The sequence below is a fragment of the Martes martes genome (genome assembly GCF_963455335.1).
Source record: "Martes martes genome assembly, chromosome: 11".
Lineage (NCBI taxonomy): Eukaryota > Metazoa > Chordata > Mammalia > Carnivora > Mustelidae > Martes > Martes martes.
In genome coordinates, this window is record NC_137899.1 from 19,551,485 (window position 1) to 19,570,901 (window position 19,417).

At 45.7% G+C, this 19,417-nt stretch overlaps 1 protein-coding gene across 1 annotated transcript in view; it reads left to right on the forward strand.

Annotated features, from left to right (window-relative positions):
* The window catches only part of LAMB4 (laminin subunit beta 4), a gene marked incomplete at its 5' end in the record, with an annotated part of 90,270 nt that overhangs the window by 12,657 nt on the left and 58,196 nt on the right, over positions 1–19,417 (forward strand). Inside the window, 8 exons of the mRNA XM_080818855.1 lie at positions 286–349; positions 517–731; positions 1,793–1,913; positions 3,559–3,747; positions 9,782–9,961; positions 12,317–12,426; positions 14,845–14,924; positions 15,498–15,648. Coding sequence (XP_080674981.1) covers positions 286–349; positions 517–731; positions 1,793–1,913; positions 3,559–3,747; positions 9,782–9,961; positions 12,317–12,426; positions 14,845–14,924; positions 15,498–15,648 — 1,110 coding nt within the window. The remainder of the gene's footprint in view (positions 1–285; positions 350–516; positions 732–1,792; positions 1,914–3,558; positions 3,748–9,781; positions 9,962–12,316; positions 12,427–14,844; positions 14,925–15,497; positions 15,649–19,417) is intronic.

Consider the following 19,417-nt stretch of genomic DNA (forward strand, 5'->3'; position numbering starts at 1 on the left):
ACGACCCCGTCCCTCCACCCCAACCCTGGGCAGGAGCCATGAGCGCTTCTGCCTTCATGGACCACTTGGGCATAAAGAGCCATAATGACTGTTTAAGATCTTTCATTCATTTCTATTCTTGGGACTCGTATTCATGTGAGAACCCAAATAAAAATCTGTATCCTACGCCAGCGGGAGAGGCAATGGCTCAGCCCTTTTGCAAGGTCAGGATCTCTTCTTTGGGAGTATATCTAATAAGGCTGTTTTGTTAGAATGCATATACATTTACCTATATTTGTTTTACAGGTCGTTTTAAAAGTTCTGGATCCCAGCTTTGAAATCGCAAACCCTTACAGCCCCTACATCCAGGGTATGACTCGCTCTCTGTGTTCACACCAGCTCCTTTTCTAGAATCCCGGGTGTGGCGTATGCCTCATGGCTGCGGGTCCGTAGTTCATGAAGGGGCTGTCAGTCCGGGAGGGGCCTTGACCTGAGGCCGCCTAAGTGTGCTTTGCTTTGCTGTTTTCCTTTTTCTAGACCTCGTGACATTAACAAATCTGAGGATAAACTTTACCAAACTCCATACCCTGGGGGACACTTTGCTCGGAAGGAGGGAGAACAAGTCCCTGGGTAACTACTACTACGCTCTGTATAAGATGGTGGTGCGGGGCAGCTGTTTTTGCAATGGCCATGCCAGCGAGTGTGGCCCGGCGCAGAAGGTGCGGGGAGACGTGTTCAGCCCTCCTGGGATGGTGAGTTTCTGAGCCATCCCAGAGGGCACCTGGCCGCTCTTACCTTCCTTTCACTGCGCTGCCGCAGGATGTAGATGAGACTCTCTCTGGGGGGGTCCACCATCGGAGTGACAGCTCTGTGTGGGCACAGGTGTCATTCAGCCTGGCCTGGTGCACCAGCTGGGAGGGGGGCGGGGGGCGGGGAGAGGGGGCGGACTTTGTTTCTCTGGCCAGAGGTTCTTCTAGATTCTGCTACAGATGAATTAATGAGAAGCATTTACCATTTATGATCTCAGGGGAGCCCCATCTTGCTCCCTTTTTGTTTTATTTGGTTTAGGAGGGTCCCACAGAAGTGCCTGGGGGGTCTCTTGTGTGAGGGAGCCTCTGCTCCATGCCGGGGTCTTTGACTAAGATCTGTCACTGCAGAAACGGCCCCTCCAAGTGACGCTCTTGCCCTGGGAATGACTGTTCCTAGCCCTGATCTCTCCCGTGCTTGGGAGGAGTCTTCAAAGAGGGATGTAGTAGGAGAATTGTGTTTTTACGCCGAGTCCCGAGCGTGTGTCCACGAAATAATTGTAAACTGTTGGCCACGATCAGACAAGGCGGGATGCTTCCCTGTCAGCCACCTCATATTTCGCTAGAAATAGAGCTTGTCTCTTTGAACTTGGACATACATGGCATTTTGTGGAAAAGCCAAGAGAATCACACCTTTTTCTCCAGCTTCTTTCTGTTTTCTAATTCTCTCTTTTCCCTTATGCTCCTCAGCCACCTTCTGCGCGCACGCGCGTGCACACACACGCGCGCACACACACACACACTCCCCATCCTGTCTCTCCTGGTGCCGTGGTCTGCCATATGTTGCCTTAAAAGTAGAACTCAGAAATGCCAAAAAATGTATTGCATTTCTTAAACTTATTCCAAAATTTAAGAGCTGGTTGAACAAATAACAAAGGCTAGTCCCGGTTGGTGCTGTCACCAGCAAGGGACACTAAGACCCACAGAGGCGCCCGGCCTGCTATTTACCTTTCCACGTGACGGACCCCAGCATCCTCCCAGCAAAGCCCGCTTGCCACACCACGCAGGTTCACGGTCGCTGCGTCTGTCAGCACAATACAGACGGCCCGAACTGTGAGAGGTGCAGGGACTTCTTCCACGACGCCCCGTGGAGGCCAGGAGCAGGCCGCCAGGACAGCACGTGCAGAGGTACGCGGGGAACGTTCTCAGCCTGGACCCAGGGTGCTTTGCGCTGCCCAAAGGACAGTTTAGTCCATTTCAGTGGGGCTGCGGGCGGCAGGGGTGAGGGACTATCCTCCCGGCTCTGGCTGTGGGAGATCCTAATGTCTCCCATGACCTCGCAGAGAAGGATACCGACTTCTCAAGCCTTCACACCAAACGTGAGCAGTCATTTACACCCTGAAACAATATGCATGTCATGTGGAGGTCATGTGATCACTTTCCAGAGGAGGTGCAGAGCCACGGACCGGTAGTGTCAGTGGGGACCGGGCTGGGCCGGGATCTGGCGACCCTAGATTTGGTATGGAGATCCCTACCTTTTTGGTGAATGATCATACATTCCATGAACTGGATCTTTTTTTTTTTTTTAAGATTTTATTTATTTGACAGAGAGAGAGAGAGGGAGAGAGAGCGCGAGCACAAACAGGGGAGCAGCAGGCAGAGGGAGAAGGAGAAGCAGACTCCCCTGTAAGCAGGGAGCCCAGCCTGGGACTCCATCCCAGGAGGCTGGGATCACGACCTGAGCCGAAGGCAGATGCTTAACCACTGAGCCACCTGGGCGCCCCCTGTGAACTGGATCTTAAACACATATGTCAGGAGAGATGAGAACAAGGACCAAGTCTGACAGGCTGTTGTATTTTTGGTGGAATATTTAGGCTAGTAAGTTAGTGGGGTTTCTTGTAATGTGTTTGCTGCCTCTGAATTTTGATGAACTTCCATACAAACTTGTTACTCGGTTTCTTTTCCCAGACTGGTAGAGGTTGGGGTGGGGAGGATGTGAGGGAGTAAGAGGTGCCTGGAAGGTGACATTATCATCTCATGATAATGTGCCATCCCGGAGAGTCACAGTGAGCCACACCCAGCAAAATGGAGCCTGAGATTTTGCTATTTACAGGGAAACCCCAGCAAGGCATACAGCACAGATTCTACCACCAAGACAAAGTCCTTTCCCTCTGGTGCTCTGGCTGAGCCCCTGGTGGGATAAGAATGACTTACAGCCGCCCTTCCCGCTCTCCTGCTGCCCGTAGAGATGGAGAAGCAGGCGGGGGCCCAACTCTGACATCTTATCTGAGGGTCCCTGGACCCACAGAAGATGTGAAATAAAAATTCAGGTTCACAAAGCCTGAGTCAGTAAAAGTATTCTTTACTGGAAAACAGCAGAATTGCCCTCTAGGCCTTCTGGATCACCTAAATGATTTACTTTTGTTTATTTGATATTAAAAAAAATATTAAACGTAGGGAGCACATTTTACAGAGAGCACCAGGAAGACCCTTTGAAGGCCCCTGTTTTCGTTTGTGTGTACTGGGGATGCCCGCCCATTAAGGGTCTGCCTTGGGCTCAGGTCTTGATTCCAGGGTCCTGCGATGGAGCCCCCTGTCAGGTTCCCCACGCAGCAGCAGGTCTGTCTCCCTCTGTGATCTCTCTTTCTCACTCGCTCTCAAATAAATAAAAATCTTTAAAAAAAAAAAAAAATCTGTGCATACTTGGTGTGTCTCTAACAAGAGGGGAAGCGGCGGGAGATGGAGGGGCACACAGCTGCGGTGACTGGCGCCGACGCAGCCCCGGGGCCCCCCGGACCTTGGGCAATCTCTCATAACCCCTCTCCTTCCTCAGCTTGTCACTGCAACAGCCACTCCGACCACTGTCACTTCGACATGACGGCGTACGTGAGGAGCGGCGGCCGCAGCGGGGGCGTGTGCGAAGACTGCCGCCACCACACCGAGGGGCAGCACTGTGACCGCTGCAGACCCCTCTTCTACAGGGACCCACTCAAGGCCATGTCTGATCCGTACGCCTGCATCCGTGAGTCCCCGGCCTTGGGCCCGTCTCTCCCGCGTGTGTGAGCAAAGGCTGACGGAGAGGCCTCCCTCCTAAGCCCCCCCGCTCGGTTTTGCAGCATCTCCAAAACTCCCGATTTAGGGGCCGGGGGGCTTGCAAAAGCGCTGCAGCTCTAAGAGCCTTCATTCTCAGCACGGTTTGGGCCGGATGATCCAGGTCCTTGCTGGTAGCCCCGCGGCAGTGGCCGGCACTGGTGAGTCGCGAAACTAGCCTGGATTGAGCCGGGATGGGAAGCGTGGTTTCAGAGGATGCTGAGGACACCTGAGTGTCCTGGAGGTCAGCGGGGGTCGCGGGGAGTAGTTAAACCACCAGGACCCGACTTACCCTGGCCGGCTGGCTCTGCTTTGGATGCTTCAACTTCGCCGTGCCGCCAAAGCAATAGGCGTTCCGGAGAAACTCACTTCGGATTTTGAACTTGGGTCTGTCCCCAGGCTGGCCACAAGGGGAGGACCGTCGCTCCCGTGCTGGGCGGGGCAGCTCCCAGGCAGCACAGCTGGGCAGGAGGGAAACGACCAATAATCCGCCCAGAGCCAATCTGTACCCACACAACTAGTCCGTTTTCACTTTCAGTGCAGTATTCTGTAAACGACACAAGACGTTCAACACTTTATTATACAACAGGCTGTGTGTTGGATGATTCTGCCCAACTGTCAGGCAGTGGAAGTGTCGTCAGCACTGCCAAGGCAGGCTAGACTAAGCTGTGATGTTTGGTAGGTTAGATGTATTAAATATATTTTCGACTTAAGAAATTCTCACCTTATGATGGGTTTATCAGAGCCCTGCCTGAAGTCGAGGAAGATCCATAGTGAAATTGGCTGCAACATTAGTCTGGCTGTAGACAATTCCGTTTTGCTGATAAGATGCATAAACTACGTGGCCTCCTCCTCCTCGACCTCCTCCTCCTCCTTCCTTCCTCCTCCTCCTCCCTCCTCCTCCTCCTTCCTTCCTCTTCTTTCCCCTCCTTCTTCTCCCTTTTCTTCTTCTTCTTCCTTTACTTTAGAGAGAGAGAAAGAGGGAGCCAAAGCAGGAGAGTGAGAGAGTCTTCAGCAGACTCCATGCTGAGCGTGGTGCCTGATGCTGGGCTCAGTCTCACGACCCTGAGATCATGACCTGAGCTGAAACCAAGAGTCAGTGGCTTAACTGACTGAGCCACCCAGGCACCCCACCTTGCTTCTTTTTTTAAATCTTTAAAAAATCTTTCATTTTGTCTTAAATTTCCACTTTTAAAAATGGAATATCTTATGCATATACAAATAATAGAGAATAGTATAATAAGCACCCTTAGGCCCACAAGCAGCCGTGTCAAAACGTACCTTACCCTTTCATCTGCAAGACCTTGATGAACATACAGATGCTGCTCGGGCCCCACGTGCACACCTGCCCCATTTGCTACCTTCCTGCGGATAAACTCACATATTTGGTAATTATCATTACAATGCTGGTGTTTCTATTTTTGCGTGTCCTTGTGTACAAACAATATATGTTGGCATGTCTTCAAACTTCAGATAAATGGTATCACGCTGTATGTATCCTTGATTATTTTGTTCAGCATTATGTTTTGGAGATTCATCCATACCACGTAGCCCTCAGTCTCCAGTTTCAATATCTGTGTGTAATACCTGCATAGAGCTCTTTCTTCCATAAATATGACAAAATCCATTTGGCCATTTTTCTTTTGATGTTTCAAAAAACACTCTTGTATATGTGGCCCTGTGCACATGCACAAAACCTGTCCCTAAGAGCCATACCAAGATCATGTTTTTATTTGCGATAAAGAGCCATACCAAGAAGGGCATTACTGGACCATACGGTATAAAATTTTTCAAGTCAGTTACATATACAACATTATTCCCTAAGTGGGGGTACCAGTTAACACCCACACCAGCCATGTGTGAGTAGTATTGCTCTGCATCCTGGCCAGCCCTGGGTTTTGTCCCACTTCAATGTTTGCTAACAAAAAGCTGTCTCCTCATTATTTTCGTTTGAACGTCCCTGCAGGAATGAGACTAGAGCAAGACAAGCCAAGCACTTAGGTCCCAAAGCTTCAGGGAGAACTCTCTGTCTCTCTCTGAGTGACGTAAGCATGGGGTTGACACCTGCCATTTGCACTAAGGTGGTAGTGAATCCCTCCGTAAGTTGCTTGTCTCGCTCTGGTCCCAGCACCGCTGTTGAATACCGCATAGATAAGTGCTCCAACTTGATTTCCAATATCAGGAGCCAGTTCCTGGGTCTGAGGTTTTACTCTACTCACAGACTGACAAGGAGCTGATGACTGTTTTACGGGTGCTGGCGGAAGACATGAAGCTCCAGAAGGGGAGGCAAAGGACTTCATTACCCATGACACAGCAAGCAACAAGATGCTTGTATTGGTGTGTGTTCCCATGTCCCCAGGCCCTGAGTCCCATGGGGCCATTCAAAGGATGGCAGGTGGATCCCGCATACCTAATGAGTTTATGCCCCAGCCAAGGAACACTAAGCTTGGGCGATTCATTGCTTTTATCGCAAGGGGAAGCATGCCTGTCCTTCATCCAGGGGAAGAGGTTGGCTCATCCCTCAAGGTATCTTGCTGAAAGCACAACCTTGAGAAATGGCCCGGGGGAAGAGCACTCAGGGCCTTGCATTGTTGGCACATTCAGCAAAAAATGTTCGAATGTCCAGGGCCCAGGGAAGGTCGCCTCTCCCAAGACCCAGAAATCCTGTCTCTTAAGCAGTATCATCAATATTTTGTTATTTTGGGGGGAAGGATTTGCTATAAAACCACAGCTTCAAACTTTGTATCATCATGATATATAAAATGAAGTCATATACAAAAGTAATTCAAAACTACCTGAATATATACAACATCCTAGATTTCAGGCTTTAAATCCTCACAGTGTAGAAAAAGCATAAATGAAGGTTTTGTTCAGATTACTTAGTGGGGTGGTTGGGGGATGGGGTAACTGGGTGATGGACATTAAGGAGGGCATTGATTGTAATGAGCAGTGGGTGTTATATAAGACTGATAAATCACAAGCCTATACCTTTGAAACCAATAATATAGTGTATGTTAATTAATTGAATTTAAATTTTAAACTGCTTTTGAAAAAAGATGACCTAGTAGGTACCTGACTGCATAACGTTTTCCCTTACATGACCTGTTTAAAATTGATACAAAGAAATGAATTCTTAGAAAAAATTTCTTTAAATGTCCTACATTTTTTTACCAAAACCTGTAATTCACTCCCCACTGTCTTACACACGTGCGTGCGCGCGCGCACACACACACGTATTTTATTGTTTAAAACCCTATTCATTTATAAAAGAAGAAGAAATTGCTCTCTTAGGTGGAATCAGGGGAAAATATAATGTTTTGAAACAGATAATCTAGGGACCTGGAAAGAGATTAGAAGTAACTAAACCAGAGAGTCACGTTAACCAAAGTCTTGTTCCTTAAAAACCACTTCGTGTTGGGGCGCCTGGGGGGCTCAGTGGGTTAAGCGTCTGCCTTCAGCTCAGGTCATGACCCCAGGGTCCTGAATTCAAACCCGCCACCCCCAGGTCAGGCTCCCTGCTCAGTGGAGCATCTGCTTCTCCCTCTGCCCCTCCCCCTGCTTGTGCTCTCTCTCACTTGCTCTCGCTCACTCTCAAATAAATTCTTAAAAAAAAAAAAAAAAAACTTAGATAGAATTAATGATGTCACTTCTGAAGGAAACTAAGAAAACTAGTACCCAGATATGAAATTAAAAAGTAGTTCTTTATAAACAAGGAGGTGTTTTTTTTTTTAAAGGCAAGACAAATGAGGAGCTTATAAAAACAACCTTCATGAGACTCCCCACTTTCCTTAAGTACATGTTTATGTGTGGGGGAGTATGAGTGTACAAATGGCATTTATTAAGACTGACCAGCATTCTCATATAAATTTTCTCCAAATTGTCCTTGTTTGAGCCTAAATATTTACATGATCAGACTCCAGGCCTAAGATTGGCTAATTTTAAGTCTTCTGTGATTAAAACACAGTCGGGGCGCCTGGGAGGCTCAGTGGGTTAAAGCCTCTGCCTTCTGCTCAGGTCATGATCCCAGGGTCCTGGGATCGAGCCCCGCATCGGGCTCTCTGCTCAGTGGGGAGTCTGCTTCCCCCCTCTCACTCTGCCTGCCTCTCTGCCTACTTGTGATCTCTGTCAAATAAATAAATAAAATATTTTAAAAAAAAGCAAAACCACAGTCAAATGTGATACAGGAAAAAACACAAAGATTTGGTCGATTCAACCACTGACGATGTGAGTTTGCTGGAGTTAAGCTGTGTGACGCCGAGAAATTTTACTGGACTTCTATCCTAAAGGACATGACACAGGGTTATTTCTGTGTAAAGTTACTACCTCCTCACCCACAGCCTTTCCCCAAAGGATACTTCTGTACCTAATTACATTATATTCTGGAGCTCAATACTGACCCTTTGGTCAGTATCTCCCAAATAAAGCTGACCTTTTTCCTTTGGGCTACTTCTAAAATGCATCCGGCTTATCCCTTCCTTTCTAGAAGCAAATGTATTTAATTAAAAGAAAATTTTGGTTTTCCCAAACTAAACAAGAATCGAATGCTGTTTTTCCATAATAAGATTTTATTACCAGCCACCATCCAATAACAGCTGAAAATTGAAAGAGTCTGTCAGACAATGACATGTTCCAGCCTCTCCTGGACGCTACCCCTAAAAATGAGGGGGCCACTGCTCTACTGGGCAGCTCTAACTGTCAGAGAGCTCTTCCTTATACTCAAATCAAGCTCTGCCTTTTATTACTTCCCTCTGGAATTATTCATAGTATCAGTATCCCTTTTCATAGCATACTCCTTCCTGTAGTCATTCAAGTTTCTGCTGAACAGAAAAGGGGGTAGGGGTGGGGTGGTTCTTTTGTTTGCTCCTTGGCTATAGGTGACTATCTCATTTTGCAGAATCTCTTCATCCTAGCTTCTGCCCTGCCAGCAGAATTCCAAAAAAGAAAACAGTGATATAAACCCTTCTTGCTCTTCTCCCGCTTTCTTTCTTGAAGGTGCTCCCTCCGGGATGAATTAAAGAGAACGAGAGCATTTATCCTTACCGTTCTGTGACGGGGAAGGACAGACTTACTTTCTTAACCAGATTTCAGAGATTTGGTAGACATTTTATGTAATGTTTTTTCCTCTTACTTTCTCACAACCCTGGATGATATATATGCGTGTGTGTGTATCTGTATTTGCATATTTGTGTATATATATCTGTATTTGTGTATTACATTATAGCGTCCCGTGCTTTCTTACCTCTTGACTTCATTCTCACCTTTGGAGTCTAATTGTCTTCTTTTAATCTTTCTTTCATTGAGGTGAAACTGACATGACATAAAATTAACCATTTTAAAATGAACAACACAGCACAAAGTTGTACGATCATCACCTCTACCTAGCTCCAAAATCTTTTCATCACCCCCCCAAACTAATCAATGTACTCTTCACATCCAGTTTTCATAATAACAGTCTTCCTCTGATCCTCTTACTTTAGAATCACTTAAAAGCCTTAAAAACACAATTATATATGTATATATATAAAATACATATTTTATATATATGTATATATGTATTTATATATATGTATTTTATATGTGTGTGTATATGTGTGTGTAATTATATATATACATATATATGTATATATTATGTGTATATATGTATATATGTATATATGTATATGTATGTATATGTATATATGTATATATTATGTATATATGTATGTATGTATATATTATATATATACACACACATATATATATTATATATATATATAATTACACACACACACTTTTGTTCGACATTTTCCGAAGCCTGAGATCTGGGAGACATATCTGAATAGCTCTCACCCACTCGTCTAGTTGTTTAAACATATTTAATTATTTAAAAAAATAAAATAGTTATAACGTGAGTAAAATGCTATGTTTATATCTCAGGTTTCCCACAATTTGCAATTAACTAAGAGAATGCGTGTCTGTGTCCCCAGCCTGTGAATGTGACCCAGACGGGACCTTATCGGGTGGCATGTGTGTGAGTCAGTCTGACCCTGCTTTGGGGACTGTGGCCGGCCAGTGCTTGTGCAAAGAGAACGTGGAAGGAGCCAAGTGTGACCGGTGCAAGCCCAACCACCACGGGCTGAACGCGACCAACCCCATGGGCTGTCAGCGTAAGTCATCGGCGGCAGTCTAACAGCCGGATGTGTTTTAAAGCGTGGGGCTGTCTCTGTCAACCCTAAAATTTGGTCATTGTAAACACTGAAGGTATTGCCTGCCTCTGGGTTTTCTAAAGCGATGCAAAAAAAAAAAAAAAAAAAAAAAAAAAAGCAAAAACCCTCCCACAAATTTTAGTAGATTCATTTTTCTCTTGGTGGTGAGCTGAGGTTATCATAAGGGACCAGCAGGGGGCGCTCACATCTCCCCGCTGGGACCAACATGGGAAAATGCCAAGAAATTCAGAGCCAAGTTGCGAAACATTTAGAAAAATGGTCTGACTTGGACCTTCTTATACAGATTCATTAAATCACATTATGCATTTGTGCATAGATTGATAACTTCTTAAGCAATCTTCAAGTGGTGGTTTCTTTTCTTTTTCCTTTTTTAAAATTACTTTTTCCCTCTCGTCTCATACCCCTCCTAGAATTGGTCCTATATTCTCTGGCAAAGAGAAGAAAAAAATTAAAGAGCTAAGGGAAAGGTTGCAGGGAAATAAGAAGAACCTCAGAGTTTTCTGGGGCCAAATGGGGAGACCCTTAGCCCTGGGATCACAGAAATTTAGAGCTGCCTGAGGTCTCCTAAAACTGCAGATTCCTCCAGGAATCCTGGGGAAATAATTTCCCTTTGGTCACAGCATCATGTTCTGTATTTTTGCCCATGTAAGGAACTGTAGATTATTTACATGTTTAGAGAGCAGCATGCAGAAACCTACCTTCTGGAGTTGAACGGCAACATTAAATTCCAAGACAGTGAATTATATAGTCAAGCCAATTCCCATCACATCTCTCATCACACCGGAGTGTTTTCCTGGTTCAGTATTGACCTGATGCCCTCCCAGAATAGGCCAAATATTGTGTGTGTGGTTTTTTTTTCTTTTGTAACAGCTTCAGTGAGCTATAATTCATATACCATACAATCCACTCTTTGAAGTACAGTCATGATTTCTAGTTTATTCAGAGTTGTATAGCTACCACCAGAATCAATTTCAGAACATTTGCATTACCTCCAAAAGAAACCCTATACCCTACTTCTGGCTATCTACCCAAAAGCTTGGAGAGATGTGTACACTCATGTTCATAGCAGCATTGTTCACAATAGCCGAAAAGTCGACGCGATCCAAGTGTCCATCCGTGGATGAGTGGGCAAGCAAAGTGTGCCATATACATACAACAGAATATTCATGAGCCTCTAAGAGGGAGTTCTGATACGTGCGGCAGCATGGATGAACTTTGGGGAGGTTAGGCTCAGTGAAATAAGCCAGTCCCAAAAGGTCAGCTACTGCATGATCAGTCCACTTCCACAAGGTACCTAGAGTCCATGGAAACACAAAGTAGTGGTTTCCAAGGGCTTGGGGGAGGGAAGAAGGGGTGGAGATGGCATTTCATGGGCATCGAGTTCTGGAGATCGGTTGCACAACAGTGTGGGTGTAAAAATGGTAAATTTTAGGTCAAATGTATTTTGCCATAAGAAAAGAAAAGAAGCCCCATGGCTAACTACCACCCCCCCATCCTCCTTTCCCCCAGCCCTGGGCAACCTGTCTCTGTAGATTTGCCCAGTGTGGGCATTTCATGCAAATGAAATGATCCAATATGCAGTCCTTTGTGACCAGCTTCTTTCACTTAGCATCATGTTTTCAAGGTTTGTCCATGTTGCAGTGTGTGTCTGTGTTTCATTCCTTTTTATGGCTGAGCAATATTCCATTGTGTGGATACTCTACATGTTACCTATCCGTTCAGCATCATCCGATGGACATTTGGGTTGTTCCCACAAACAGTGGTTTTTCCTGCAGGGGAAATGTCTATCTTGTTCTGGTAGCAAATTTCTTAGCCTTTACAGCATAGGCAGGACTCAGGGATGCCTCTGCGTGACAGAGAAAGAGGAGAGAGACAATAAAAAGAAAAAGTAACTAGGCAGTAAGGAGAGAGGGAAGAGAAAGACATTAGATGCAATGGCCACAAAAGGAGCCACCGGTAACGGCCAGGACCCTCAGAAACCCTTGCCTGCATCAAGCAAGGCGACCCCACCCCCGGCATCGCGAGGGTAACTGTGCCACCCGGCCCTGCTTGCACAACATCTTTTCCTTTGTCTCCTAAGTGTCATCCAGCAAAACCCCACAGGCACTCTGCAAGCATCTGGCCCTGGCTTTCCTATGTGGGGGTGCACACACCACAAGAATCGTGCAATAAGACGATACACTAGGCAGGCTGGCTGTTCTCTTCTTGGGGCCATGCATTTGGCTCAGTGTGAGCTCTTCAGGACAAGAATGGGGTCGATAAAAACGAGAATAATTTTGTTTGCTGTGCTTTCAGCCTGCAACTGTAACCCCTTCGGGAGTCTTCCCCTCTCAGCCTGCGATGTGGACACGGGGCAGTGCTTGTGCCAGACGTTTGCCACAGGACCACACTGTGAAGAATGCACCGTATGTATTTGCCTAGAATTTCCCTTGTATGTTTCCCTTGTATGTATGGGATTTCTACTGCCATTGCCCAGAAGAGACCTGGTCTTGTTAATTGCTTTCTTTGTCCTGATGTATTTCAGACTTCCCTGGGAAGAGTTGTTTGAGCTACAGAAACCAGCAAACAGTAGAATTTTCTAGAATTCTTCCAGAGAGAGCCAGTTGTTAAACAGTCACCAGTACACCAACTTTTACCAAATTGGCCTGAACCCACCCAGGCACCGCTGTTAGAAGTGTTATGTGCTGTTCTTCTGAAAGCGCCAAGCAGGATAGACTGTGACAGTTGATCTGCTCCCTTCTCTCCGCCCGCCAGATCATGGAGCCTTTTCTTCTGTCTCTTGCATACGGTTCCCTTTACCAACCCTACCACTCCTTGCTTAAAAATATTTTGGACAAGCTCATTTCAAAAAAATAAAATAAAAACCCCAAACCACAGGTTTACATGGACTGTAGATTCCTGTGGGAAATAAACTCCTGGATTTTTTCACAGACTCCTCTAAACATATGAACACATATGTCTAAAGTTAGTAAAAGAAAACCTTTTTTTATGCCATAAGAAATGTGTCATGCAGTTAGGGAGTTCGAATCCAACTCGTCCCTTTGTTCTCCAAACTTGGCAGCCCACCATGACATTTTAGGAAGAAAAAAAAAAAGTTTAACCTAATAAAAGAACAGTGACCTTGATGTGTCTGAAGAAATGTAGCTGATAAATAAGAAACATATGCCTATTACAACATAGTTTTGTGCTAATATTTTAAGTCGTTTTACTGAAAACATATGAGGAAGGGACACAGGAGGTGGGGAAAGAAATCCAGGAAGCACGTGCGAAACGGGAACTCTCTACAACCTGAGTGCCTACAGTCCTCACTCACATTTCCACGAAAAACACATTTTATCCTGATTTGCTCGTAGTCATCAGGAATGGACTTTATTCCTTGACAAGCAGAGGGCGTTGAAAGGTGATGATCTTGAAGCATGTGCTACAGCCCAGTTGATTTATTTTGCTTGAACTATTCCTAAGGAAGAGAGAGACAGTTCTACTCCCAGGGTATCCCAGGAGGTGGGAGGATGTGTGACTTGACCTTGTGTGACTTGACCTGCCTGAAACACCAACTTCTTGCCACCCTATAAAGAGAGGTCCTACACTCCTTTTTTTGTTTGTTTTGGGAGAACAGCACTTAACACTTCTAACAAAGACAAAGACAGGGCAGGTGACCTAGAAATTATGAAGCAAGGTGGGCCAGGCCAACTGCATGGCCGTGTGGGGACAAGATAGAGAAGGAAGCAGGAAAATAACCGGGCAGGGCCACCCCGCGGGGGCTTGTCCATGGTGGCTGAGCCCACGCCTCCGGCAGGTGTCCCACTTCCTCCGGTGTGCGGTGGCCGGTGGCGCCAGAGACCTGCGCCCAGGCCCCCTCTCCCCTCACCTGCTCCCCATCCCCCGCTCCCCATTCCCCACGCCAGCATGCCTGGACCGGGGGAGTTTTCCCAACCACATCCTGAGTAAGTCCGGTCATGGCACGTTGTTGTTGCCTGAACTGACGTTTAGTTTTGGGAAAAATATCAAGAATCCTGTCCTGTGTTTTGTAACAAGTTATGTCAACTTTTAATGTTTAAAATAAATCTTTTTGAGTAAAATCAGGCATAAAATTGTACCAAGCTAATGAAAAAAAAAAAAGGTGTACCGATACTACCTGTTATTAAGAACTTAATTTTGTCTGAGTGTGTTAACTGGAGATCTGAGGGGGAAGTTTGTTTGTTTGTTTTTTATTTGAGCATTTAATAGTAAATGTTATCAGATTTAAGAACTGGTTGTTTGTATCTCACCAGCTGCTTATATTGAATAAAGGTCAAGATGTTGCAATGATGAAAAAAGCCTCGAACAGAGCTGACTCTCTCACATAGAGTTTACTGTGCCAAAACAACTTATTTATAAACAAGTGAGCCTACCGAACTATGTTATTCAACTAAGATCTCAAAAGCAGCTTGACTGAATTTTTTTTACCCACAAACATTTTAGGGTTGTAGAGGTAAAAATCCCCAATGATTTTGTGGTAAGGGAACCTATTGGTTTTACAAAAGCAGTTGCAAATCAGCTAAAGCCCTTCTCCCCAGACTGGTCTGAAATTGGTACTGCTACAGGACCCCAGTGGTTTCCGCCACATCTGAGCTTGGAGTCATCTGCAGACAACCCGCCTGTCCCCCTCCTTTCAAGTCCCAGAAATGGGAGATATGTGTCCTCCAAGATCATTACCAAGTGTGCAGGCAAGAGAGGCTGGGTGATTGCCCAGGCCGTGTGGCTGTTTGACGTGAGTCAACAGAATGGGACTGGTTTTAATATTACACTTCAGATAGAATCAGCTGAGCATTTTCTCCTTGTAGGCTGGATACTGGGGACTGGAAGATGGCCTCCACGGCTGTTCTCCCTGCGACTGTGACATTGGAGGTGCTTATTCCAACATGTAAGTCAAATGAACGACGGTGTTCTGTGCCTACAGTCCTCACTCACATTTCCACGTAAAAGCATATTTTATCCTGATTTGCTTGTAGTCATCAGGAGTGGACTTTATTCCTTGACAAGCAGAGGGCTTTGAAAGGTGATGATCTTGAAGCATGTGCTACAGCCCAGTTGATTTATTTTGCTTGAACTATTCCTAAGGAAGAAAGAGACAGTTCTACTCCCAGGGTATCCCAGGAGGTGGGAGGATGGATGGATACCTTGTGTGACTTGACCTGCCTGAAACACCAACTTCTTGCCACCCTATAAAGAGAGGTCCTACACTCCTTTTTGCAGTCTTTAGAGCAGAATCAGAGGAAAGAAGTGGCTACTTGGGTTTCATAGATCTGGATTGGCTTTTCAAGACCAGGCACATGGAGCCCATGGCCTCCTAACTTCCTCGTCAAGATGACTGATTGATTGATTCAAAGAGTGGGTCCAGATTCAGAGGGCTTTGAGCTCAGGACCCCCTGCCTTCATTTTATACCTGCCCGCTCCCCCCACAACATTTGTGCCTGATGGATTTGGTCTTCCCCAGGTGCTCCCCCAAGGATGGACAGTGTGAATGCCGCCCGCACGTCACCGGCCGCCGCTGCACGGAACCGGCCCCCGGCTACTTCTTTGCTCCTTTGAATTTCTATCTCTACGAGGCAGAGGAGGCCACCCCACTGGAAGGACTTGCGCCTCTGGTTCGTATTTCATCGAGTCTCCTTACAGATTTGATCTGATGGCGTGTCAGTCCATACATATAACACACCCTTGAGACCATGGGTAAGGTTGAAAAGAATGGTTTTGCCCACATGTGCAAATTGGAGTAGAGTTGAATTTATCATAGAACTGAAGATTATAGAAATTCTTGAGGGCAGAGTCTGCATTTTATTTAATCTCCATAGTCCAGTTCTAGTGCAGAGCCTGGCACGTAAGTGGGAATTGGATTAAGTTGTGATTTCAATTTTGCTCTTCTGATGTGCCCATCAGATAGGACGTGTTTATTGAGCATCTACTTGTCTGCCTTCCCCATGGCACTATAGACCTTGAGTGGGAAGGATAGATGTACATCGCATTCACCACTGTTGCCCTAGTGCCGACCGCAGTTCCTGACCCATGGTGGGAACATCACAGACTCTGTAATGAATGAATGAGTAAGGTGCCTAACAGACGAGGACGCTGTGTTCTCTGGGCTCCTGAAGCCAGTCTCAGCTTAGCAGTTCTCGCTGAAGGCAGCCATGTTCACTGGAGTGTGTGATTGCAAATGTCACTTGGCACGCTACTTCCTTTCCTACAAGTCCCAGTGCTGTGGGGTCTTTTCCCTAAACAGATTTTTCTAAAATTCTCATTAGAGGAGCAGCCACACACATGTGGAATGATTAGAGAAAATACCAGTTAGACTCCTGTGATGTTCTCCAGCATGTGACGCCGGCCACAGGCAGGCAGGAATGTGACAAGGGAAAAGGTAATGCGAGGTGAAGTCTCAAGGAGAGAAAGCATGTGAAGGTCGGTTTGGAAGAGAGGATTTGGAGAGGAAATGGGGGAACTCATCCAGGCTCCAGCAATGAAGCCATTTCTTGCGATCTCTTCTTTATCTGGACACTGTTGGTGGGAGGGATGAAAATGCCCCTTAGAAGGCTTGGAATATTCCCTTTGACGGACTGGAATTGGGGTAGGGGACAGGAGGCTTCCGCTGTCCTTACTTAGACTTACAGCTGTGGTGGGGGGGAATAAAGTGAAACAATTCTATGTCCGCATTCTTCTCAGTTTTTAATTTTGTCTTTATGATGGTGACTGAAAAAAAAAAAAACCCTTTAGGAAAGTAATATTGGTATTTATAGTTAGGTTGTAACTATTGTAAAGTAATAGAAAATATGTGTGAGTCCCTAGCCCTGATTCTTGGTACAGAGCTCCTAAAACCCATGTAATTTCTTGAGTGATAAGAGCACTAGGAACACCTTTTGTTCTAATATTTGGTCTTTGACCCTGGCTCCTGACAAAGGGCTCCTAAATCCTTTGGAATTTCCTGGATGATAGAAGTGTCCTTTGTTCTAATCAGGTGACTCTTGCTGGGCTTCTGGATGGGGGCTGGCCACCAGAAAAGAACCAGCCCTGATTAGAAGCTGGGAATGTTCAGCCCCACCCCTCACCATCCTCTGGGAAGGGGAGAGGGACTAGAGATGGAGTTAATGATTGATCATGCCTATGTGATAAAGCTTCCATAAAAATCTCCAAAGTATGGTGTTCAGAGCCTGTCCAGGTTGGTGAGCACATCCATGTGCCAGGAGGCTGGTGCACCCCGACTCCAGGGCCCAAAGCTCCTGCTTCCAGAACCTTCCAGTCCAGTCCTGGCTCTGTGTATCTCTTCCTCTGGCTGTTTATCTGTATCCTTTATAGGATCCTTTATTGTATAATAAACCGCTAAACGTAAGTGTTCCCCTGAGTTTTGTCAGCGACTCTAGCAAATTATCAAGCTCTAGGAGGGGGTCATGGGAATCCCACTTTATAGCTGGTTGGTCCGAAGTCGCAGTAACAACCTGGCTTTTCTGCCGGCTTCTGAAGAAGCGTGGGGCAGTCTAGTGGGACTGAGACCTTAACCTGTGGCATCTGACGCTAAATCCAGGGAGATGGTGTCAGGACTAATTAAATTATAGGACACCCAACTGGTGTCAGAGACTTGGTGGGTGTGGGAATAAACCCGCACATCAGTGTCAGAAGTGTTGTGAACGTGGTAACTAACAGTGAAACAGTAGAAGGGACACAGAGTGGTGTCTTTCCTGTACAACTATAAATACAATTGTTACCATTGTTTTAGATAAGAAAACACAAACCAGATGTAATTATCTAGCATAGACGGACTGATACTGACCATTTATTCCCCGTGCATCATGTGGCGGGTGCTAACAAGCCATTAAATGGGATCATTACCTGTGGGGACATAGCTCCAAACTGTGACTAGCGTCTGATGTGAAGCCTTACTCCTCTCTCCATGGCTTTAAGGAAAAAAAGAAAATCAAGGCTATAGAACAGGCTTAAAGAGCCAGAAAGACTGCTTAAAGAGTTGGAAGGTCCTATGTAAGACAAAGGAAAGTAAATTCATGGTGGAACTGATGTTAAGTGTTTAAAAAATAGCATCATGGATAATTTCCTCTTCACTAAAAACATCGATAATTGTGGCAGAAAGGATTTAAGTTAGATATGAATTATTTGTGCATTCATATAACAATTATGCATTGTGTGCTTACTATGCCCTTGCTGTTGGGACTAAGAAAACTTCCATGGGCCCCTGGCTGGCTCGGTTGGTAGAGCATGCGACTCTTGATCTTGGGGTCAGGAGTAGAGTTTACTTTAAAAAAAAATTTTTTAAACCCCACAAATTTCCATTTCGTTAGTGCCTTGTGCTTTGTGCTTCACATGCATTATCTAATTTAACTTTCCAAAGAACCTAAGCGTAGGCATCTTTAATTTCCAGGCAGCTTCCCATATGACGAGGAGAGTTGCTTCGTGCAATGTGTTACAATTTCAGAGTGAGAGATCCTTTATGAGCAGGTCTAATGCACAGGTAGAATAATACGGCCTGAGACTTGAAAACAAGAAATATTTCAGTTGGTGGCCGTGGTGAAAAGTTGTTAAGTAATGGCTCACGGGGAGACAGGGCAGGTGCATTCATGGAACAGGAAGTTTGGACAGGGAAGAAGTATTGGAAAAGGACATTCGATTCTCTTATTAGAGAAACTATATTTTATTCTCTGGGCAATGAAAACTCACTGAAGCTTTCTGAGCAAGGGACTGACCTGAGGAAGACTGTCCTCAGTTTTCCTGCCGTCTCATACAAGGGGGCCTGGGATGGAGGGAGTGGAAGGAGGGCGGACTGCAGTAGTCCGGCAGGAATAAGGAAGGGTCCAAGTTAATAGGTAGCAGAGAGAAGAGAAAGGATGATGAACGCATGAGAGAATGTGACTCCAAGTCCACAACTTATGAGTAGTTGTTGAAACACTCTGGGGAACAAAGAAAAATGATGATTAACTTTCTTGTTGGGTCTTCAAACGGTGTGTGTATGCATATGTGTGTGTCTTAATTTATCCAGGCTGCTATAACAAAAGCACCATGGACTGGGTAGCTTATAAAAAACATAAATTTACTTCTCCCAGTCCTAGAAGCTGGAAAGTCCAAGATCAAGGCTCCAGCAGATTTGTGTCTGGCAAGAGCCCGTTTCCTAGTTCATTTTCCGCCATCTTCTTACTGACTCTTCACATGGCAGAAGGCGCAAAGGAGCTCTCTGGGGTTCCTTTCAGAAGGGCACTAATCCTCTTCATGAGGATATGCTCTCATGACCCAATCACCTTGCAGAGGCCCCCCCTTTAAGTACCATCACCTTGGGGAATAGGCTTCTATATATGGATTCTGCAGGGACACAAATATTCAGTTGATGGCAACATCCTTGCAACTCAAAATGTCATCTGTAGACCA